Below are 22,428 nucleotides of genomic sequence, written 5' to 3'. Positions count from 1 at the left end.
AAAGGGGGAAAGACAGTGTCTATATCTAAGAGTAATTGTATGGGAGACAATATGTATCAAAGAGAAGAAAAGAGGTAGAGGGACCACCAAAAGACGAAGTGAGAATGAAAAAAGGAAACGGGAGCTTTTTAGATGAGAATTGAGATCTCTTATGGCTCGAGAATAGTGATTTGAATGAATGGATTTGGGCGGGAAAGGAGGCGATTCTTATAACATTCAGAGGCCGGTATCAATTCCGGCCTCGATGGCACTATTACCAAAAGAATGAGAAAACCCCGTGGAGACTTGATTCTGGCCGGTATCACTGTGATATCACGACTGATAAGCATCTTGATATGAAATATTGAGGTCTCTTTGCAATAGCTGATGTGAACACCAACCCCTCTATCTATATCTTCATTCTCAAAGACATATACAAGAGATCTATACAGATCCTTGGCATCGAGGGCAAGATAGGATCACGGGGGCACGCTAAGCCAAATGTAGCAGTGACTTCACTATGCTACAGTGACGCCTTTTCTTGCTTTAGCAGCTTGTATGCCAATTAAAAAGACTATGTTGGTATATAACAGACCCACCTCATCACTTAAGGCCTGAAATCCTCCAAATCAAAGCATATTCATTGTATACTTATCATGAATGTACGTGTAAAGCGACATGTCTGCTCTATATTTCGCTCTCTGCCAAGACATATTACCCCACATAAATTTCCTTGATTCGTCAGGAAGTCCGGATCAAGAGCAAAATAGCCTTTCCTAGTTGCAGGAGGCCGGAATTGGGCCGGCCTCCGATAATAGCCGGCCATCTTTTATGTGCGATACCGTGTCTACTAGTAGTTACATGCTCGGTGTTGTTCACGAAACACTCTATATATACCCTGGACAATTCCCTATATATATATTTTTAGAGCAAACTGTGAGCATGCTAGGCGATCTGGAGAAAAAAGTAGAGGGCAGGAAAACAGACTATGGTGTCTGCTTTAAGAAGCTTCTAGATTCTCGATGATAAGATCCATGGCATGGTCTTTCATCTACTCTCCGCCACATCCAATCGATAGTTGTGATGCTAAACTGCAGCTACATAAGAAGGTCATACATGTGCGTCCAAGAGATCCAAAGTCATCCTGATGACAATGTAAAAGTGAGTGCGTGCGTCGGAGCAGGGATTCTATATCATGTACTGTACATTCGGGTATATTATACAGGAGCCAGTCATCTATCACTATATTCAGTTTAGTTATGTTTGAGGGCCACTCTTCAAAGTAGTTGTTCCCTAAGGGCTTTGGACTCACCAGATGATAGCCTATAGCGTAGAGCATAACATCCAACTCAATCTAACACTGTTTCAATGATTTTGAATATTATGTCCCTCTCCCCTGTTTCGCTTTGTCTCCACTCTGATCTTCTATGCTCGGGGAGACAGTTTGAAGCTGCCTATATTCTTCTTCAAGTCTTCGTTGAATCTCGAACTCGGCCTGCCGTTCTTGTCGAATGCGCTGCTTCTCCATATCTCGCTCAACACCCTTATGCATGGACTTCAGGAATGACCAAGAGTTAGCATCGGTCAACGTTTCAGAGCAAGGTACATACAGCTTTCTCTTGTTCTTGTGCCCAGTGAACGAAGTAGATAATTCCCGCCGTACCCAAGCCGGTAGCAGCCAATGTCAGCTTAGATGCTCGGGACATCTTTATATGTTTCCAATTGTGAATATTGGATTAGGAAAAATAATTAGCAGACACCACAGATCCAAAGAACTCTGGCATGATCCAGAACCTGCAGCGGATTATCGGCCACTATCACCATGGCGGTGATAAATGGCAGAATACAGACCGCCTAGAGCTGACCACTCGTCGGGGAGATCCTCGGCGCATCTCCACGCCTCAGCCTTATCTGTACTGTATCCTTACTCCTTCCCTCTCTCTTTTTTCGATTTTCGTTGTCAGCCAAGAGCATATACTAGTAAACATGGTGAGTACATGGATATGCGTGGTTGTGAAAGCTGGTGATGCTAACAATATGCTATAGTCCGCTCAGAACTCCGCAGGCATTCAAACCCTCCTCGATGTAGGTCATGTTGGCATGATACATCGCAAAGGTTGCATGATTTAACGCAAGTACTAGGCTGAGAGAGAGGCACAGAAGATTGTTCAACAAGGTATGCTTGTTAGATACAAACTTGGAAACATCTAATGTACTGACGCATCGTGCTTGTTCAGCTAGAGAATGTATGATTTTTCCCCCAGTCCTCTCGACATAACATGCACAGACCTGATGTGTAATCTTTAGACCGTACGAAGCGCATAAGGGACGCGAAGTCGGAGGCACAGAAGGAAATCGAGGAATACAGAAACCAGAAAGAGCAAGAGTTCAAGAAATTCGAGGCTGAGGTGAGCATGATCCCGCTCAATGAGTGTTAAGGATATCTTCTATTTGTAGATTTACAGGGCTCAAATGGCTAACTGCACATGTCCCTCAACATTAGCACTCGAGCGGATACAAGAAAGCCGAAGAGGATGCAAACAAGGAGGCAGAATTGAAGCTGCAGGAAATCAAGGAAGCTGGAAACAGCAAGGGCGCTAAGGTTGTCGAAGACTTATCAGTGCATTGACTGATGTGAAGCCTGAGGCTTCCGAAAAGATTTTGAGCCAGGCATAGGCGTGCGGCCATGGGGCTTCTCTGGCAACACTGAGGGGATATGTTTATTTGGGGTTTACTATTTTAAATGCTGTGAATATAGCGTTTGTTTCATTGTTTTGGCTCTAACCGCGTCTAATCTCATCGAAGCCGACCCCGGCAGATGTTGTCAACGCTGAATAACGCCTACTTCGGCTTTGGCAAGATCTGGGTCGTGGCTCTATATGGATGGGGTATTTCTTGAAATACCATCGAGCTCGGATGGCTCTGATAGGACAATATTTACTATCAAAAACATTGAGTCGGGGTTCTAGACATCTGCTTAGCTCGAAGGCTACAGCAGCCCGATGTTTACATTGTTCCCTAGAGTCCATACTCATAGACAGATAGGCACTTCAATAGTATTCTAGGCCTTTGACAGCCTTTTGCTCGCCAGTGGCCTAGTACAAACCGCTTACACAGGTTCATATTGAACTGCCATGTTTCACTCTAAGCTGATGTTTTGGCACATGCCTTAGTTGTATTTCTCAATTCTTTTAGCCTGAGGCACACTTTTTTTAAGGCTCCGGCAGCCATTACATCATCCCGCAATGCCCCCAATAACATCATATTCCAAACCACACATTAGGAATATAGAAGATGAGATACGCCGTCGTTACTCTGCGCGCAAACAATAGGTTTGTCAGCCTGAAGAGCGTCTGTCGGTACCCTCGGCTCAATCATCGAATTCCGCGCGAGTTCCATTCGTTAACTTGTAGGTCTCATCTCCATGAGGCCACGGGGTCTGACCCACGACTGGAAGGGCTGGGGAAAGTCATTGAGGATGAATATGCGGCAATTCGGAAAGATTATGGTCAGTTGCTGCCATTTATTTCAATTCCTTAGAGTTGTGTCTGTATGCATGCAAAAACACTGTTCATCAGCACTAATACACTGACTTAGACACCCCAAAGCACGCCATTGTCCTGGCGCATGGGCTTCTTGGGTTCGATGAATTACGCCTCGCCGGTCCTTACTTTCCTAGTGTGCAATACTGGCGCGGTATTAAAGAGGCGCTTTTAGTGAAAGGAATTGAGGTCATCACCGCTACAGTACCTCCTTCGGGGTCCATCGAAGCACGTGCTGAGGAACTAGCAAAGGATATTGCTGCTGGTGCTCAAGGGAAGGCTGTTAATATTATTGCGTATGTAATATTACCACCTTTTCTTTGTCGGTATCGAGTTTTTGGGAAGCCTTCGGCTCACTTAGCTAACCCAGCACAGTCATAGCATGGTAAACAAAATATCCAACTAATGCTTAAAAAGGACATGCTCATTCACACATCTCACTAGGGGTGAGGCCTCCATGTCAAACGGAATAGTCCGTTAAATTGATTCATATTTTAGTGGGCTTGATTCCCGGTATATGATCAGCCATCTGCGACCGAAGAACTTTAAAGTTCTATCTCTGACGACCATTGCAACTCCTCACAGAGGTCAATCGCAGCATGAGTATTAAACAGATACTGCTAGCTAATCAAACTGCAGGCTCGTCAGTTGCGGACTACCTTCTAAAGCAGATCGGTGGTTAGTTTGTCTGGCACCCCGATCATGACATACCAAGGAAGCTCATGATGTTGATGTATAGATGAGCGTCTTGCTCAAGTATATTATGCTCTCGAACAAATAAAGTTTGAGACAGGTGCTTTCGCTCAGTTGACACGAAATTACATGGAAAAGACGTTCAATCCTACCACTCCTGATGTTGAAGACGTCCGGTATGTGTTCTTTGTTACCGTGGGTTAGTTAATGTAAGGCTGAGTCGGTGCAGATACTTTTCTTATGGGGCATCAATGCAGCCAAGCTTTTGGTCTGTATTCCGCCTATCCCATAGGTACCTTGAACAGGTCGAAGGCCATAATGACGGGCTAGTGAGCGTTGCCAGTAGCAGGTGGGGAGGGGAAGACGGCTATAAGGGCACCCTCATGGGGGTGAACCACTTGGACCTGATAAATTGGACTAACAGATTAAAGTGGCTAGCTGGTGAGGTCACGGGGAACAGGAGAAGGTCCGTCTAGTAGCCTTCCGTTCCCAAAATCCGTTTGATCGTAGCTGACATTAATGCTCGATCCTAGGTTCAATGCACTCGCGTTCTACCTTGCCATTGCAGGTATGTAGCAACCATTCAGACGTGACTCGAGTATATGTAGCTGACGGTCTGGTACAATGTATTTTCTCAGACATGCTTGCGAAGGAGGGTCTATAATGTGGTTGTGCGTTGAGAAGCTACTGAAGAATCTTGGTGCCTAGAGTATACTTCGTATAACCCACGGGGGGCTCGGATCTAGACTACTAGTTCATTCTAGAAAGTGTGTATACCCAATCAGAATCATCCATGGGTGATCATGACACATTTTATCACTGGCCCATGTTTGCTGTCAGAGTCCATGATAAGGCGCTTAATACTTCATGGAAGGTGGCGGTGCAACACTTGCACGGTGTGAGAGAGTGGCTTAGCCGTCGGCAATGCCATTAAATGAACGGGCCAGACCCATTAAAATGTAACCAGACCCTTGGATGATCCTCCCATTGACAAAGCATTGAAATGAATCAGGACCTTAATAAATACTGTCGAACTGTACTCTATAATCTAAGGCGAGCTAGATTAAAAAGGGACCGGTCTAGTCTACGCTTTTCTGTTTGTTACTTCTTTTGTTCCTTTTACAGTATTTATTACGCGCCGAGACTTTGGTGAATCGCTGCCCCACGCCCGCTGTTCTTGTCCCTGACTTTTAACGTCATCCCCCCCTCGTATATCTCGTAGGGCTTGCCGGACTTCCGCCCCAACTTCCTTTGTTTCTTTTGACCCACACAATATTTGGTCGGGCTTGATAAGAGTCTTCAGCTACCAACTGAGGATTTTGAGCTTACATTTCTTTCTTCCACTCAATATTGCAACGACTCAGACGGCCCATTGGAGGAGTGGTGGCTCGTGCAGTTGAGGTGGTCCCGCAATGTCCGCAACTCTCTACATCGACAGTCCGCACACGCACTTTACCAACCTCGATTTCCTCACGGGCAAGGTTGTGGTAAAACTGACTTCAGAGACTCAAATAAGTGGGATCCAAGTTAAATTGGAAGGAGAAAGTCGAACCCGCCTTTCAGGACCGCGACATCCACACCATGAGCAATCTGATAAAAAGCGCACCGAGATTGAGGTTCATAAGGTACGGCGCTCCTTTACTTTTCTTCTCTTTTCTTTCTTTCATTCTTTTTTTCTTTTCTCTTCGCGCTTCTACCTTTGCTCATGATCAGATAGATCTTATACAAGATCCTCAATCTCTTCCCAACACCAGCTGTCTTCAATGAGAACACTCCGAATACCGTTTGGACCTTTGCTGCAGGGACTTACGAGTATCCCTTTCAATTCAAGGTAGGCTAGAGAAATCAATGTCCTAACATGGTGAGATGTGCTGATTTTGGCTTAGTTTCCCTTCAACAATGCATGTAGCTTTCAGAATAGCATGCTCACCAACCTCAACATTAGTGGTCTCAAAGTTGAGGTAGCTCGCGATACACATCGACATGTGAAGAAAACATTACCTCCATCATTGAGTGGCTTCCCTCAAATGGCAGACATCAAATATTACGTCAAAGCAACAGTGATTAGGCCGCAATTCTATAAAGAAAATATAAGGACGGTATGTATGCAAACCAAGTTTCGAACCTTGAATAGACACCATTCCGAAACGGCTTGTGGTACATTTGCTTGAAAAGCTGACTTTATTGTAGATTACCAATATAAACTTCCTCCCCATTGAACCGCCGAGAACCGGCAATCCGGGCGAAGAAACATATGCACGACGTCAACATCAGTTTGCCAAAGCCCCCAGTACATCAAAGATGAAGAGTTTGTTTCAAAAAAGCTCCAGTTCTTCTCTCCGAGATTCTTCCAGTGATTCGCCTCGCGTATCCGCAGACATCAGATTACCGAATCCCTCGATACTCACATGTAACGAACCCATCCCGCTACGTATCCTTGTCAGCAAAACTTCGGAGTCATATGAAACGATATTCTTGCAGACACTACAAATTGAGTTGATCGGCTATACCAATATTCTTGCCCATGACCTAAAACGGAATGAAACCAACACTTCGGTCATCTTCAGCCGCAGTAATATGGCTATTCCACTTGGAAGAGGAGGCGATCCAGTCGGCACTGAATGGACTATCGATGCCAGTATGTGGAGTCACATACCTCTCCCAAGCTCAATTGCACCAACCTTTGAAACTTGCAATATCTCGAGGACATATGAGTTAGAAGTGCGGGTTGGTTTGAGTCATGGCACTGTCGGTAATATGAAAGTACGTTCAGTCCCCTCACCTCATTAATGCGCATCCACTAATTATACAAGCCCCAGCTCATTGTACTGCCGTTACGGATGCCTGTCAAAGTCTACTCTGGAATCTCCCCGCCCCAGGCGCTTCTGGACGCCATGGCTCAAAGCGGGCACATTCATCCTACAGTTTCTCCTACCAAGCCAAGCCGACCTTCCCAGGAAGCCAGTGCACCGCCTCCGATGCCTCCGAGGCCTACTAGACCTCCCGCACCTTTGAATCCAGAGGATGGTTACGATGACGCGCCCCCGAGCTACGAGGACGCAATGGCTGAAACTCTGAGTCCTGTGGATGGCCCCCGTCGCGAGTATAACCCACCAGCTGCCTCCTCCACCGGAAGACCTATTGAATTTGGAACTGATCCAAGCACGCCAGTTCAACCGGGAAAGGATCCTGAGCCCCGGGCGCCCTACAGCAACCGCGAAGCGAATTCGTCGTCTGAGTCTTTCGATATGCTTCCGTCCACTCCTCCCGAACCACAGACCGGGTCTCCCCCTACATCCCCCGTCGCACGGCAACAAAGTGTCCTCAAGATTCACAAACTCGCGGCTCTTCAGGAAGACAGCCCACCCCAATATCAGCCTGTAGCAGATCACCAACCGCAGTCGCCCGGAAGCCAAGTACAGCCAAATTCATCCAGGCCAGATGTTCGGGCTCTAAAACTAGGTGTTCCCAACAGGAAGCCTGTCCCACGGGGTCCAAATTCCGGGGATGCTTAATCTTCTGGGATCACGCAACTAATAGACTTCTTTTGCGCCTGGCCGTGGACTTCCATAATTCAACTCAATATTCAACGACCGGCCTTAGTGGCCTTGTTTGGGCTAGGAAAAGCCTAAAAGCGATAACACCAAGTAAAGGGTCTGGGGATTTTAACATGGATAACACTTGCTCCGAGCAGCGGCAAAATGACGCATTGGCAACCGTTGTTGTTTTAAGTGATACGTGGATCAGACGTGCATCGACTGGAGTTTTTAGGGGCACTTGTCTTTTTCTGTCTTTTCTTTTGAGTGCGCTCGATACCATACCTTCTCTATGGATAGGACACTTGTAATCCCCCTATCTCTACTCGTACATGATACACATAGTAATCGTAATGCCATTCTACATACATGTAACTACTTCTCTGGATTATTCAACACCATCCATGTGCCCAATGGTATTGGTATTGTAAGCGACGCAGCAGCACCTTTCTCACTAAACCACAAAGGGCTAGAATACAGTTAGGCTGAAAATCTCATTGTTTGTTTTCCCGTCCACATTTAGTTCTGTAGTACTCCTACTAATAAATCCTACCTAACTTGCGGTGAGTGATTCCAGTAGTATATCTTATGTTGGCCTTAGGCACTAGTGGGACGAATCAGGTCTAGGGCGATATTTAAATTCGGAAAAGTAAGCTCTGGTTCTCTTTTGTCGAGCTTCTCTTGTGTTACTTCACGCGCCCCATGAAATTTGTCTTGCCACAATATGTTCTTCCCGATTGATTCGCTGGTTCCATACTAATTCAATCCTTTCTAGCTAACTGAATTACCGGCTCTACATATTCTTCCCATTGCCAGAAGGTCCGAGCTACTTGTTTTATTACATAACTGTGAGAGTACCCGACACGATCAATCCTACAGGGCCTCACCTATTACAATTGCATGTTACATTGCCTCACTAGCGCTATTCTCAATGATCAAATTTCAATAATCCCGAAGAAGGAAAGATATATCAATCAGACATTCCCCATCATGCGTCTCCACCTCGTTATTCAACGCCACGGTCTACCCGTAACGCGCATTTTGTGGACGACGGCATCGCCATCGCTTTACGGTCAGAATACATCGTCTGCGCTCCCTGCATTTGCTTCAGCTATTACCTCTTCGCGCGCGCCTAATGCGCTCTATGCGAATGGCGGCTATACTATTGCTCAGCTCCTGGAAGATGTAAATGAGGTTGTTCCTCTTGAGACGGAGCCGGCACTGTTTGACAGTGAATTCAGTGGGCAATGGGGACTTGAAGACTATGTAGTTGAAGTTGGGGGCTCCGAGTGTCTACATTTCATGGAGGTGGAAGGTCTTTTAAGAGATGGCGACGAAATTTTGTGAGTACTCAGGCACCATGTACCGACGAAGCATGCATTACAGTGTCGTTTACTTACACCCGACCAATCAAGGATTCGCGCACTACAAATATCCGACTTGCGGGCTAGGCGATTGACTGGGCGGCATCAAATCTCGACCGATGGCAAGCACCTCATAGACGGTGTACCTTTTGGAAAACCTTTTCTGAAAAGACCTGTCTCTTCAAGACCTGCGATTACGATCCCCCCACGTAAGAGAAGGCGTACGACATTTGCGACGCAAGATAATATAGGAGGATATCACGAGGAGGATACGGAGTGGGATCTTCCGCGAATTCGCTCTTTCCAAGAGCTTTCTGCTCTCAGAGGCGTTGATGAGCCTGAAAGTGGTATTATGGATGGTAATGTGGAGTATAATGACGATGATGATGAGGATGAATATGAGGACTACCATGAGAGTCACGAGGATGCTGGTAATGGTACCGTTATTCGCCATCATGTCGATAACACTGAAGATGCCGAAGCATCAGAAAGTGACACAGACGCATCCGATATCGATGCTAGGGACTTGGAAGATGAGTTGAAGGACCTAAAAGAGGATCTAGATATCTCAGCCATGCCAGAAACCGAGCCCACGGATGATGAACAACATGAAGCTGAGCGCAGAGGCTACGCATTGCGCTCAAGGCTGAGTATCCCGCAGGCAGTGCCAACCAGAGGTTCAGTTGCACAGGCCATTCAGGCTTCCTCAGAAACAGGGTCCTCCCGAAGGGATTCCAAAGCAGTTAGGTTCAGTCAGCAAAAAGAGGAATCGCCGATGCTTCCTCCCCAAGAATCCTCCCTAACCAAAGTACCATCAGCTTCGGAGTCAAGCTCTAATTCAAGCGACAGTGCCAGCAGCTCTTCTGTGAGTGACTCCAGTGTCACAGACTCCGATGAGGACTCAGGTTCTTCGGATGAATCATCCTCCGAACTAAGTGATGATTCTAGCTCTGACTCAGGAATTTCCACTTCAGAGTCGGAAGATGAAGAGATATCAGCGGCTCCACTTGTAGCCAATCCACCTGGCCATGGCTCCATAAAAACGAAGAAGAGCAATCAACGCAATAAATTGCGACGAAGGCTGTCAAAGTTGAAGGAGCTGGGTGCGTTACCCGCGGAGGCAGATTTTGCTGCTCTGCGAGACTGGGAGGAAAAGAATGAGGGCCGGCGTTTTGTGCCTGAAAGCTCGGGTTCCAGTAAAGGCCTTGAGATGAAAGAGTTCGAGGAAAGACGACAAAGGTTGCTGCGCGATATTGAATCAGGGGGCATCGACATCACCGACGGTACTTTTTCCCCTCTAAAGTCGGCGGAGGGAAGCAATCAGAAGCAGTCGAAAGAGCTTACAAAGGAGCGTGACGCTGCTGTGGAGGAGGCCGGCGAAGTTGGTCCAGAGCCAAAACGACGTACCCTAGATGTTGCAAGCTCCAGAAGGTTACTCTTCGGCTCACTTGGTGTTAGAACGCCGCGGACTAAAGAAGACGAGGAAGCTACCCGAAAGAAACTCGCTGGGAAGGCAAGCAATTTCGTTCCTCAGAAGAAAGTGTCTGATGAGCCTACAGGTGCTCTTGAGAGTGACCTGGAGGAGGACTGGGAAAATAAACTCATAATTAGAGCTACTGAATGCGTTTATGATGACATTCAGTTAACACCGCCTCCTTTCCCTTTCGAGCAGCGTTGGGATTACGAAGCAGGTGACCTCATAAGACAACGGAAGGGCTTGGGGAAGAAGAGGAAAAGGCGCCAGCAACTCCAAGTCTACGATGAGGAAGATGATGATAATGGAGGTGGTGAGGATAGTTTTGTCGACGGTGATCTGCAGCTCAACTACGATGACTCGGAGCAACTGTACATCGAGGCAAACAATCACGAAGATGCGCAGAATGCAGAGGAAAAATCAGATGATTTACCTTCAGTACCAAGTGACCGAAGCTCTCTTCGCGATCTTGTTGAAGATGACTTAAAACGTGGATGCGTACTTGCCTTTAAACAGTTGGATGTGTCGAAGGCCACAAATTGGCAACCCACCGTGACCGATTTTCGCGTTGCCGAGATACATGACTTGTATGATGATAATATCCTCAATCTTCGGCTTGCGAAGCGAGATCGCAGACAGGTCAAGGAAACAGAGCTTGAGGAAGATGAACCTCAGTACACTGGATTTGAAATGCCGGGCTACGAAGACGATGGTGAAGATGACGGCTTCAGAGAGATGTCCTTTGCCGATCTTATTGAGCCGAAGCTTCTTCGGCCTGCAGAACTTGAAAAGACTAAGCAGACCAGCAAGTCAGTACATTGATCTCCTTTTACTTTCGAGTTGCCTCGCAATCATGCGCTCACCCGACCAAGTTCCCCAGAGGTATTTCCGCGAAATCCCAGTCCGGCTACAAATCAGCCTGAGACGTCCAGCGAGTTAGCAAATGGTGAACAGACATTCAAGGAATCCAGCAAGCTGCTTAGCAGCCCGGATCCTGAGGTACCTACAAGCAGTACGACTGATGACACACATGTTTCTACTGGAGGTGTCAGTCCTGAGATCAAGTCACCGACGTTTGATGGGTTCCAGCCTTATAGCCCGACATCAGGGCAGGCGCTGAAGTCATCTGCTACGGATCAGAAAGCGAATGATTCTGACAGCACTCGCCCCGATCCTCATCCCCTTCCGGGAAAAGATGTTCAGTCTATGTCCCACTCTTCTCCGCCTCCCATTTTTCCGGATAATTTCTCATCGCTACCGCCATCCGACGACGATCTGCAGGTGCTTAGCACCCCAGGGAGCGGAGTTTCGTTCGGCCGCCTGATGGACCAGCTGTTCGATGGCAATGAAGGGACAAATAACTCACCTGCGGTCAAAAGGGAAGTGAATCAACCTCCGGAAAGGTCGTCTCTCGGTCATCGACTGATTCCGTCGTTCCCAATCCGTTCTACAAAAGCGACCACGCCCGCGAAACCCGGCGTCGACGTAGTTCTCGAAAGCAGAGACACAGCATTAAGGAAGGCGATACGACAATGGATTATGTGTCCGCAGTGGAATTTCCTTCTTCGCCTTCTCCGCACCGGTCAACAAGGATGAAAAAGAAGTCCTACCCGTCGCAAGATGAATCATTGCTCAGCGCTGCCATAGGGAGCGTCTCACCGGGCACTCGGGATTCCTCCACATCCCGCGAAATAATCGACTTGACTCAATCCAGCCCTCCCCGAGGCCCAGGATGGATGCAGAATGGTATCCCCAGTACCCGCAGACAAACCAGGTTGTCGTCTGTGGGGCCAAGAGTACAGGTCCTGAAAGAGGTCAGCATTAGTCCATCACCCCGGCGGGGAAAGCGGAGATCGGAATCGTAAGCGAATGGCTCCTTGATCTTTCTTGTTGGTTGGTGTACTCTTGCGCCATCTGGCGATGGTGGTTCTGGACCATCAAGGTTTGTATGAGTATCTATGTGTTTATGGTATGGTACATATTAAGAGATATCCTGTGTATAGTTCAATAAGTCAATAAACTGCCAAAATGGATGAAGGATGACGTTGATGACGTCTGACAAAACCTGGTCGCTGATTGGCCGTCCGTTTACGTCATGGCATTGCTCCATCCAGAAGGAGTTTAACTATCAATGAATTAATTAATTTCATCTTTTAATCTATGAAACCCAATACTATGAAATAATCATGACCGCAGGCAGGAGAACAAATAATCCATAGATGAAGGCATTCCTTCCTTTCTCTCTTTCTCTCTCTATAAGCTTTAGTAACCTCCAATTCCCTTAACAAAATTATCAAACGTCTACTAAAGTAGTAGATAATTCATTCCTACTAGCACCTGAGAAGGTACTCTTCAGATCCATTGAACTCGCCCAATCCTAATGCACGTACCCCTCTCTCGCGGGGCGCGCAACAGCTTCTCATCACCTGTTTTCTACTCGCTGTCCTCTCCTCGTCATATCCCTTTTTCCTCTTCTTATTCTACCGCCACCCCCCGTTGCCGTTGTGGTTGTCGCAATTCTATCGTCTGCTCTTGCTCGTGCTGCACTCACCCAACCTCACTCCACTTAGCCCACTCACGCCGCTTCGCATCCTCTAGGTTATTGTTGTCTACTTCTCCTTGCTCTCAATTTACCCCGCTGTCATCTAGACGTCTCACAACACCTGCCGGGTCAGCTTCCGTTCATAGTCGACCATTCTCTTCAGCACATTCCTGTAATCTCTTTCACACATCACCAAAAATGGCACAAGAATATAAACTCAAGGACATCTCGTCCCTGGCGGACATTAGGGAAATGGACAAGGTGGAGTCCGAAGTGGAAGGTATAGAGGGCGGTAAGGTCCTGGTGGTAAACTTTGAAGGTCAATTTCATGCCATGAGTCCTAAGTGTACCCACTACGGAGCTCCGTTGAAACTTGGTGTTGTTGCTCCGGAGGGACGGATTACTTGCCCATGGCATGGAGGTATGTCTGCCACGTTCTGCTTTAGCTGAAGGACATTATAGACTGATTGTCATCCGTAGCATGCTTTAATATCAGTACCGGAGATGTAGAGGATGCGCCCGCTCCCAAAGCTTTGCATAAGTTTGAAGTCTTTGAGAAGAATGGTGCGGTTTACATCAAGGGAGAGGAGTCGACCATTAAGTCCGGTCAAAGAGATCCGGTTGCCCCGTGCAGTGCTTCCACTCCGGAGAAGTTGGTCATTGTAGGAGGGTAAGATCTCTTAATGCATGCAACATTCTTGGTGGCAGTGGATCTAACTCCAGGCAGTGGAAGCGGTACTTTTGGTGTTGTAGAGGCCATTCGCGAGTTGAAATACAAGGGTGACATCACCATCATTTCTCGAGAGCCCAATCTGCCTATTGACAGAACCAAGTTATCCAAGGCTCTAATCTCAGATCCTTCAAAGATCGAGTGGCGCCCTCACGAGTGGTACGAGAGCGTCTCCGTTGAGACCGTCACTGATGAAGTGACGTCGGTGGACTTCAACAAGAAGACTGTGGCCACTCAGTCGGGCAAGACATACCCATACACCAAGCTGGTACTTGCTACCGGAGGTGTGCCACGCACTCTCCCTGTGGAAGGCTTTAACGAACTAGGCAACATCTTCGTCCTGCGCTTTGTCACCGACGTACAGTCCATCCTCAAGGCAGTAGGCGAGAAGAACAAGAAGATCGTCGTCGTTGGTAGCTCATTCATTGGTATGGAGGTGGGCAACGCACTCGCCAAAGAGAACGATGTCACCATTGTCGGTCAAGAAAAGGCCCCTATGGAACGCGTCCTGGGTGAGGAGGTCGGCCGAATCATTCAAGGCAATCTGGAGAAGGCGGGTGTCAAATTCAAGCTTCAGGCCGGCGTTGCGAAAGCCACACCTTCTAGCTCGGATTCCAGCAAGGTCGGGGCAGTCCACCTCAATGACGGCACCATCCTCGAAGCCGACCTAGTCATTCTGGGTGTCGGCGTGCGTCCAGCAACCGACTTCCTCAAGAACAATCAGGCTATTACTTTAGAGAATGACGGTTCCATCAGAACTAATGAGCACTTTGCTGTCCCTGGTTTAGACAATCATGTCTTTGCCATCGGTGACATTGCTACATACCCTTATCATGGCCCCGGTACGGATCCAAAGGGCACCCATACTCGCATCGAACACTGGAACGTTGCGCAAAATGCTGGCCGCGGCGTCGCCCGAGCCATTGTTCATAGCCTCGCAAGCTCAGCCTCATCGCTACAATCCCTGAAACCGAAGGCCTTCATCCCAATTTTCTGGTCTGCCGTGGGCGCTCAATTGCGGTACTGCGGCAATACGCCAAATGGCTGGGATAGCATGGTTTTGAAGGGCGAGCCCAAGAACGCCAAGTTCGCCGCATACTACTGTAAGGGCGATACAGTGGTTGCCGTTGCCACGATGGGCATGGATCCCATTATGGTGAAGTGTGCGGAGTTGATGCGCCGGAAGGATATGCCGTCTAAGTCCCAGATTGAAAGTGGTGTTGATGTCTTGAAAGTAGGGTTGCCGGAGGGTATAAGGATTTAATTCACATTGTTTGCTTCGATAGTACAGATTATTGATTGCTCTTAATTCATGGGTGAGCTCGCTATTTAAGTCTTTAAAAAAAGCTTATATGGTTACCAATCGATATATATTATCAGCTTATTGCACCATTTGATCAAACAACCAACGTTGTCGATTGGTCTAGCTTTGCACATATAAGATATAACATGCAGATATATATCTTCCGCAAGGGTCGCATGTATAGTTCCAGAATAAGTTTTGATTTCTCCCTCTAACGCCCAACGTGAAAATAATAATATAGAACATGAAATGCTAACTTCTATACACAAACATAACTTGATTGAATTTAATCGAGACGTAATACGCTCAGAGTTAAACTCGATCCATAAATCATTTCTCCTTCTTTTCCTTCTTCTTAGACTTAGAGGATTTGGGTTTCTTCTCCTTTTCGGCCTTCGGCTCCTTGGTCTTGCTGGGAGTTTCTGGTTCTGGGATAGCAGCTACCGATGGCGCTGCTAGTGCGCCGGACATGGAAACCCGGGGTTCTTGACTGAGTCCCCTCCGAGGGGTGGCAGATGTGGTCAGGATACCATTACGCTCATCTTCAAGTACTCTGGCTTCCTCCTCCGGGGAGAGCATCGTGCCCTCAATGCTAAGAAAACTGCGATCGCGCTCTGAACCGGGGATGACGTCGACATCGACGACACGGAAACGGACAGTGCCGCGTACACGGTGACCAGATACAGACTGAAAGTAGCCCTCCGTGACAGATTCGTCATCCTCAGCATTGACCTCTTCATTGACGGTGTCGGAGACGGGGTTTGCCAGCGAGACGGGGTTGAAGTGTTCTTTCTCTTGATCGAAGGAGGCAGACGGTTCGGATTCATCATCTTCTGATGCGGTAGCTGTCTTCTGCTGGTCCCCGTTGACGCTGCCTTCTTCGCCTGGTGGAACCCATTTCCAGTTCGAAGGGAGTCTCTTACGTTCAATACCGACGGAGAAGAGGTTGAGCACAACGGCGCCTAGGAAGCCTTCGGACTGGACGTTGACCCACCCTTCGAGAATCTGACCTTTTTGTGGCCGGAAAACCAGGAACGTCGCAGTCAGGTAAACGTACAGCACACCGTATTCGCCCGCCGTCTTGGCGAGAGTCAATGGTTTCGGATTGGGGTCTGCGGGATCAGAGGATGCAGATGAGGAAGGTGGAGTACTCGATATCGAGGCATCGGAGTAGGCCAGGACGATTCCTTGAAGGGGAGCATAATAAGTAAGGAGGAGAGGAGAGAGATGTTCCGCCAGGAGGGAGGCTTTAGCATGAGTTGGGGAAATCGAGATGGGCGATAGTGGAAGATAGAGCGTTGCGGTTGTCAGAACATAAGGCGAGTCCGGAATTGGTGCTCCTCCTGTACCGGCCTGTTTACTCTTTGCCTTATCCTTGGACTTCTTGCTCTTTTTCTTCTTTTCACTGTCATGAGTAGCACTTTCGTCGGTGAATTGGCTCGATTCGTGCTTGCGCTTCTTCTTTGACGGCGATGAGGATGATGCGTCCTTGGTCTTGTGCTTGCGCTTGCGCTCTTTTTCTGGGGATGGTGCGGCGGCTGGGGCCTGGTCCGAATCGATTTCCATCGCGTCGACGGCCATTGTGTTCGATAATGGCGCAATGGGTGCGCCTGTGGAGTACTCTTGAGAATTGATATCCGGTGGATTTTCAGATGTCGAGAAACTTTTTTATTTTTTTTTTTCTTTTCCTTTGCTCATGTGGGGAAATGGAAGGCGGTATCTAGGGCGGTAAGGCTCAGGGCAGGCGCCGAGCGCAACTCCATGGAAGAAGACAACATGCGATAGTGCTTTATGGCGCTAACTTTTGTATATAATAAGAAATAGCTGGTTTCACGTCCTGCCTACAAGAGCGGAATTGTAGTAACCTTATGGCCTCTCTTTTATCTTTTGCTGGTTGGGCATTTCTACCAAATGTGAGTGTCATCCTTCACCTTTCCTCTCCAGGTTCCCGTTGCGCTCCACACAGCACGTTATGGCCGTTACTGACAACGTGGGATATAGTATGCGACTTCCATAGTTCAGAATATTTACTATGGAATTACCATTCGTGCGGGTGAACCTCGACCCCAACCCCCCTCTCCGCGCTATGCCCGACATCGCCGTCGTATCTTTATTCTGGTCGTGACAAGCTATCTCCTATACACGCTCTATGAGACATTTCATCGGGTTCAGGCTGCCGGGGATTTTTACAAAGCCCTTGGAGTCTCTCCATTGGCCGATGATAGGACGATAAAATCGCGATTCCGGCGGCTTGCTGCGCAGCATCATCCAGACAAGATCAACCAGGGGGATGGCATGCCTTCCGACGACTACTTTGTATATTTGAAGCTGGCGCAAGATACCTTACTGGATCCTGCGAAGCGGTTTGCATACGATAGATTTGGGCCCGATATCCTTGGCTGGAGCAATGTCAAGACCGTGCAGGATTTTCTGTTTACGGGGTTGCAGCGGTCGATACCGCAGTATGTGGGAGGATTCGTGACCATTATCATCTTGAACTTTACCTGGTGGTCCAACTGGGGTCGTTATGTAAGTGATCATCTTCAGTTGCTGTTTGTTTCCCCCTAACTGTGCACAGTGGCGCTTTTTTACTTTTGCTGTCTTGATCACTCTTGAACTAGCTTTGATCACGCAGCCCAGAGCATTGTTCTTCCCCGCATCCTATATCCCCGTGGAGCTGCAAAAGTTACTGGGGATTTCTACGAAGACACCGAGTTTCTATCTCCTACCATTTCAGATCTTGACCCTTGCGCAACGTGCCTCCGTAATGCTGCATATCTTTATTTCGCAGGTGACACCGCCAGAGGTCAGCAAAGGGTCGTCTTCCGCAGCGGGCGAGCGTATCCACCCACAAACTATGCAGCGCCTCGCGCAATTAGCTCAGCTCTCCCGGGCTACAGACGGTGAGTCGACGCGGTTGTTGCAGCTGGGATTCGCGCCATTCAAAGGGGATCGGGAGAGCGTTGCCACGCTACGCAAGGGCATGAAGGAGGGGTTGGTCCTGAGCAGTGTACGGGCTAGTTCCGGGGTGCAGCAGGCTGTGGGGGAGGTGATCGAACGGAAAAGGCAAGAAAAGAAGGCCGATTAGCGCTGGAGTTTTAGAATGGGCGGTTAATTGTACATGGATTCAATCAAGTTCGGTAGTATTATACCTGATAAGCTAGTTCATTATAGGTCATGAACTACTATAGAGATTGATATCCTCGTTGTAGATGGACACCGATAGTAATAGATATTGTACATCGACAGATTTGAGGTGAGATTGAAGGGAAGGCAATTTCGCCCCAAGTTGCTGGACTCGGAATAATATTAAGCCCTTTTATTCCTATCTCGTTCGATTACTTGGGTGAATAACTCTCGGCGGTTGGGGATTATCAATGGGAACGGATAACCGGGACATTAAGCCCGTTTCCCGGCCATTGCGCGGTTTTCTGATTTAGTAATTCGAGGCCTTGTGTGATTGTGATTCCGTTTGTGGCGAACCGGTCGGGAGGGATTTCTTGGTTCAAGTCTTACTGCCTTTTTACTCGGTACTAAGTCACGTAGGTTACTGTGTAGTAGTCGTTTTAGTTTCCTGAATGGGCATCAGCATATGTGCCCCCAGTCATTTTGGTCTATCATCTGACAACACAACACAATGGATCTTTCTGTTCCGGTCCACTTGGTAGTGTAGATGTATCATCAGTGAATAAATGTTATATGGTCTAGTAGTCTAGATACCTGTGTCGAGTGAAGGTCTGCAGTATGCTAGTTAAAGGGTATGACTGATCCATCAATAATGGAAGGCCGTCTAGGTTCATACCGCAAACGCGCTTCAAATTCTTCTTTCTCCTTCTTCCTCATCCTTTGGATCTGTAATTACCTGTTAGAAGTGAATACCCGTATCCCGAACCTACGAAACAAACCCGGACGGAAGCGGTGGAAGTCGTGCCAAAAAGTCTACCTCACTAATAAGCGGGACTGGCGATCCATAGCTCGATCGATGGGAAGGTGAGAAAAAAAAGAAAGAAAAAAGAAAATGTTTAACTTGTAAGATAGATACGAGGTTTCCATTTCCTGCCTCGGTATTCCGTGAAATCTCTAATCCTCTGAGAAGGATAGGTTTTCCAATACCTTCCCACTTCTTTCTCAGATTTTAGGATGAATGGAACGACCTAATTTAACTCGGCTGGGCATGGAGCATGGGGAGGAGGAGCCCACTTCCTGTGTCTAGGGAATGAGACTATTGTTCATGGATAGTAAGAGAAAGGAAGAGCGCTTATTAAATCAAGTCAGTTAGCAAAATTAGAAATCAATCAGCAAGGGTAAGGATTAGAAAAAATATGAAATATTAATAGGTACGTATACTAAGAATATGTACTGTGTAGGTATAGTTAGTAGGTGAGGTAGTATAGAATGAATTAAATTGAACGTCCCATACAGTCAGAAACCCCCGGCCGATGACGTTTCCTCAACCCCGAGCCACGGAAGCCACGCGTAAGAAACGGTACGAGACGCGAGCGCGGTAAATTTCCTTAGGGTGATTCGGTCCGCAGAAGGTTCAGCTTCTCGTCTCCTGGACAGTCACTGGACTGACCGCACAGAACAGAGAGAGCGTGTGAAAGTCTGGCTGTTCCCTACTTAGTAGACGAGATGAACACACACCAACAATGAAACCACCACACGGCGCATCCCCATCCCTTTCTTCCATCCCCCGTCCTTTTTCTTTCCCTCCGCCCCTCTCCCTCTCTTCATCTTCTCCTATCCTCAACCATCCAACTTCATCATCGTCACTATCCAACCGGACTATGTCACTCGTGCTTCGCTCCTCTTGTCTCCATCAGCCCTGTCAAACTTTTGCCTCACCCTGACCAAGTCGCGCCGCCGCGTTTGACGTCTGGAACCACTTCTCCAGCCAACCAACTTGTCCGTCACCCACGTCACAATCGCCATTTAAAAAATATCCAACTTTCTGCCTTCCACCAACACTGCCACTCCGCGTCTTAAAGGCTTTTACCTTCCCTTCACACCCATCGGAGCTAATTGTCATTTCTTCTATCATACCCTCTTAAAATCGACATCGGCAGAATACCCATTGAGCTGAAATGCCCGCTGCCACTGCCACCAACGGTCGCTCCAGTAGGTCTGGACCCTCTTCGAAAGGGGTCGTCGTCCTCAAGCTCTCGCCAGACTTGTTAAGTCGCTTTGCCAGTCCTCCGCCCCCAGAGGTCAAAGACAGGAAGAGCAACATTAAGGACGAGGAGTCCAGAGCCTCCTCCCCCGTCAAGGAGAAGGAACCCTCCTCCCCGGCGTCATCTTTCGTGGAAGCGCCTATCCATCCGTCCGACAATGCATCGGATGCTGCATCTACACCGGCTGCGGGCACCTCAGCTGCTGACACCCCCCGTCGCAAAGGTGTACCTGGTCCCAAGCCTGGAGTCAAACGAAGTCTGAACCAGACGAGCGAGACAACGCCTAAGCCGAGAGGGAAGCCTGGTCCGAAGAAGAAGCCTAGACTGTAGGTCTTTGTTGTCTCCCTAGCTGATACTGCAAACACATGCTAACTTAAGGAGTAATAGTGACGACGGTGCCTCCGAACCCGTCAAAATCGCAGCATCCCATAGGCTAGGACCCAAAGCCAACACCGGCGCCATTAATGCTGGCCTTCGCGCCCTTGATCGTTCGGGTGCTCCATGCCGTAAATGGGAACGCAAGTCCTTGCAACTGAAGAGCTTCACTGGCATCCAGTGGCAGCTACCGACCTGGCGAACTCCTCGACCTCAGAAAACAGACGACAATGGCGAAATCAAGGAGTCTGTCCTAGAGACCGGTGATAGCGATAGCAAGGCGAATCAAAGCGCCAGCGGGGTTCCTAGCGAGAAGAGCAACTCTGGCGACGGAGACCTAACTCCGGTCCCTCCGAATATCGCAGAGGCATCTTCACCTGCCATTGCCATGGCCGCATAGGCGCAACCCCCATAATTTGACTCGGCTATCACCCTTCGTGTACATTAATTTCAGTCTACCTTTTTTATTTTTCCATGGTTCCTGGAGCGTTGTTTTAATGTTTAACCTTTGTATGGGTTGGATTGGCGTTTGGGAAGTTCTATCTTTCGCTCCCATAATGGGCTACCTCATGTGTTTTCTGTCATTTCTGACCACTGACAGAAGTTTTACCTGTTCCTGCCTTTGTTTACCTGAGTTTGCACGCTCAATAGCCTTTTGATCTGTCTTTGTCCTTTCTGGTTCATTGTTTGTACTATTATGCTTGCTGGATTTGGGGTTTTACGCAAGATCTGAGCTACCCCCTCTACCAAGACCATGTGGGGGATGTTTATTGTATGCAGAAAAACGTTGGGAATAGATCTACAGATGCAACCGAGGTTCTCATTAGAGGTATCAGTAGGGTATGCAAGGGATTTGCGATTCAAACCGATTCTCTAGAATGAACGAGTCTTGCTATCCACGTTTTCTTCGATCGAGTGGTTCTGGACTTTTTTTTTTTTGTTTTTTTATTCTCTTTTGACTAACTCATTAATGAATGTAAGAGATGATAGTGGCTTTTCATTCTTTGATGTAACATCTCGTCTGGAACTAAACTGAAGCCCTAGCCGTCTTGGTGGCCGGTAATTGTAGGAGTGATTGCTGACCAGAGAGGGACAGATCAGCTGCTAGCATAAGCCGGAGATGGGTGCATATCAGGAGGGGTTCTCAGCAAATCATACTGAATATGCTGGTATATACGGACACCGTCAAAGAAGTCTTGTTGCATGGATATATAGTAGTCGTATATACTGGTGCGCTCATGAGTACCACTTTCGTGGAACCATAGCTGGTTCCTAGTAAATGGAAGGTGGTACTAGAGGCCCGGGGTTCCCCTCATCTCTCCTTAGTCGGAAGAGCAGTAGTAGTAATAAAGTACTAATACATACATCACGGAGGCCGATGTATCTATGAATACTTTTTTCCTTACTCTTCTCCAGAAGCTCTAGGCGCCCGTGCTTCTCCCCTTCCCTTCCCTCCCCCGCAGCCACATTCCTGTCATGCCATCATGTTCTTTTTTCCTCTTATTAAACAAATAGATTGAAACCCGTGGCCCCGTGACTCTTTCCCTTGTAGTACGGAATCAGACAACTTCCTGAGGCATTATTGTCTCTCCTCTCCTTTCCCGTCACACAAGACGTTTCCTGAATTCCCATTCTCTAGTCTTTCCCCAACTTCATTGTAACTGCGAATCCCAGTCTTTCCTAGATTGACTGATCTGATTGCTTTCCCAAATTTTCGAT

The 22,428-nt window shown here is 47.9% G+C and overlaps 8 protein-coding genes across 8 annotated transcripts; 6 read left to right on the top strand and 2 right to left on the bottom strand.

Moving 5' to 3' along the window:
• Nucleotides 1–1,360: 1,360 nt before the first annotated feature.
• Nucleotides 1,361–1,685, bottom strand: ANOM_001831 (protein PET117; the record flags this gene model as incomplete). The annotated part of the gene is made up of 2 exons (XM_015547088.1): nt 1,361–1,534; nt 1,590–1,685. 2 exons carry the CDS (start codon nt 1,683–1,685, stop codon nt 1,361–1,363), a joined length of 270 nt encoding a protein of 89 aa, XP_015411199.1.
• Nucleotides 1,686–1,761: 76 nt separating this feature from the next.
• ANOM_001830 (triglyceride lipase) lies at nt 1,762–4,878 on the top strand (the record flags this gene model as incomplete). Its single annotated transcript, XM_015547087.1, has 13 exons — nt 1,762–1,968; nt 2,026–2,064; nt 2,122–2,155; nt 2,287–2,387; nt 2,483–2,581; nt 3,271–3,487; nt 3,577–3,817; nt 4,020–4,108; nt 4,161–4,199; nt 4,261–4,390; nt 4,444–4,680; nt 4,748–4,782; nt 4,853–4,878. The coding sequence occupies 13 exons, from the start codon at nt 1,762–1,764 to the stop codon at nt 4,876–4,878; spliced, it is 1,494 nt and encodes a 497-aa protein (XP_015411200.1).
• A 744-nt stretch (nt 4,879–5,622) lies between these two features.
• On the top strand, nt 5,623–7,729 carry ANOM_001829 (arrestin (or S-antigen), N-terminal domain protein; the record flags this gene model as incomplete). Its single annotated transcript, XM_015547086.1, has 5 exons — nt 5,623–5,839; nt 5,932–6,045; nt 6,101–6,313; nt 6,405–6,977; nt 7,028–7,729. Exons 1-5 carry the CDS (start codon nt 5,627–5,629, stop codon nt 7,727–7,729), a joined length of 1,815 nt encoding a protein of 604 aa, XP_015411232.1. The 5' UTR covers nt 5,623–5,626.
• Nucleotides 7,730–8,740: 1,011 nt separating this feature from the next.
• On the top strand, nt 8,741–12,184 carry ANOM_001828 (uncharacterized protein; the record flags this gene model as incomplete). The annotated part of the gene is made up of 3 exons (XM_015547085.1): nt 8,741–9,093; nt 9,166–11,397; nt 11,461–12,184. The coding sequence occupies 3 exons, from the start codon at nt 8,741–8,743 to the stop codon at nt 12,182–12,184; spliced, it is 3,309 nt and encodes a 1,102-aa protein (XP_015411231.1).
• A 1,018-nt stretch (nt 12,185–13,202) lies between these two features.
• Nucleotides 13,203–15,206, top strand: nfr1 (putative AIF-like mitochondrial oxidoreductase (Nfrl); the record flags this gene model as incomplete). Its single annotated transcript, XM_015547084.1, has 3 exons — nt 13,203–13,551; nt 13,611–13,800; nt 13,858–15,206. Coding segments are annotated over 3 exons (1,782 nt in total), but the record flags the coding sequence as incomplete, so codon positions are not given.
• A 287-nt stretch (nt 15,207–15,493) lies between these two features.
• ANOM_001826 (DNA-directed RNA polymerase I subunit RPA43) lies at nt 15,494–16,744 on the bottom strand (the record flags this gene model as incomplete). Its single annotated transcript, XM_015547083.1, has 1 exon — nt 15,494–16,744. The coding sequence occupies one exon, from the start codon at nt 16,742–16,744 to the stop codon at nt 15,494–15,496; it is 1,251 nt and encodes a 416-aa protein (XP_015411227.1).
• A 287-nt stretch (nt 16,745–17,031) lies between these two features.
• On the top strand, nt 17,032–18,251 carry ANOM_001825 (J domain-containing protein; the record flags this gene model as incomplete). The annotated part of the gene is made up of 3 exons (XM_015547082.1): nt 17,032–17,076; nt 17,165–17,692; nt 17,742–18,251. 3 exons carry the CDS (start codon nt 17,032–17,034, stop codon nt 18,249–18,251), a joined length of 1,083 nt encoding a protein of 360 aa, XP_015411230.1.
• A 1,847-nt stretch (nt 18,252–20,098) lies between these two features.
• On the top strand, nt 20,099–21,173 carry ANOM_001824 (uncharacterized protein). The gene is made up of 2 exons (XM_015547081.1): nt 20,099–20,660; nt 20,722–21,173. Exons 1-2 carry the CDS (start codon nt 20,248–20,250, stop codon nt 21,107–21,109), a joined length of 801 nt encoding a protein of 266 aa, XP_015411229.1. The 5' UTR covers nt 20,099–20,247; the 3' UTR covers nt 21,110–21,173.
• The last annotated feature ends 1,255 nt before the right edge of the window (nt 21,174–22,428 follow it).

Source organism: Aspergillus nomiae (genome assembly GCF_001204775.2).
Source record: "Aspergillus nomiae NRRL 13137 chromosome Unknown contig00016, whole genome shotgun sequence".
Lineage (NCBI taxonomy): Eukaryota > Fungi > Ascomycota > Eurotiomycetes > Eurotiales > Aspergillaceae > Aspergillus > Aspergillus nomiae.
This window is presented reverse-complemented; position numbering and strand designations above follow the sequence as displayed.

What these genes read in the sequence shown, in the direction of transcription:
- ANOM_001824 (XM_015547081.1), top strand. Translation starts at nt 20,248, where the DNA reads ATGCCCGCTGCCACTGCCACCAACGGTCGCTCCAGTAGGTCTGGACCC. An exon ending in CCGAAGAAGAAGCCTAGACT is followed by an intron (nt 20,661 to 20,721) that starts GTAGGTCTTTGT and finishes AAGGAGTAATAG; the next exon opens with TGACGACGGTGCCTCCGAAC.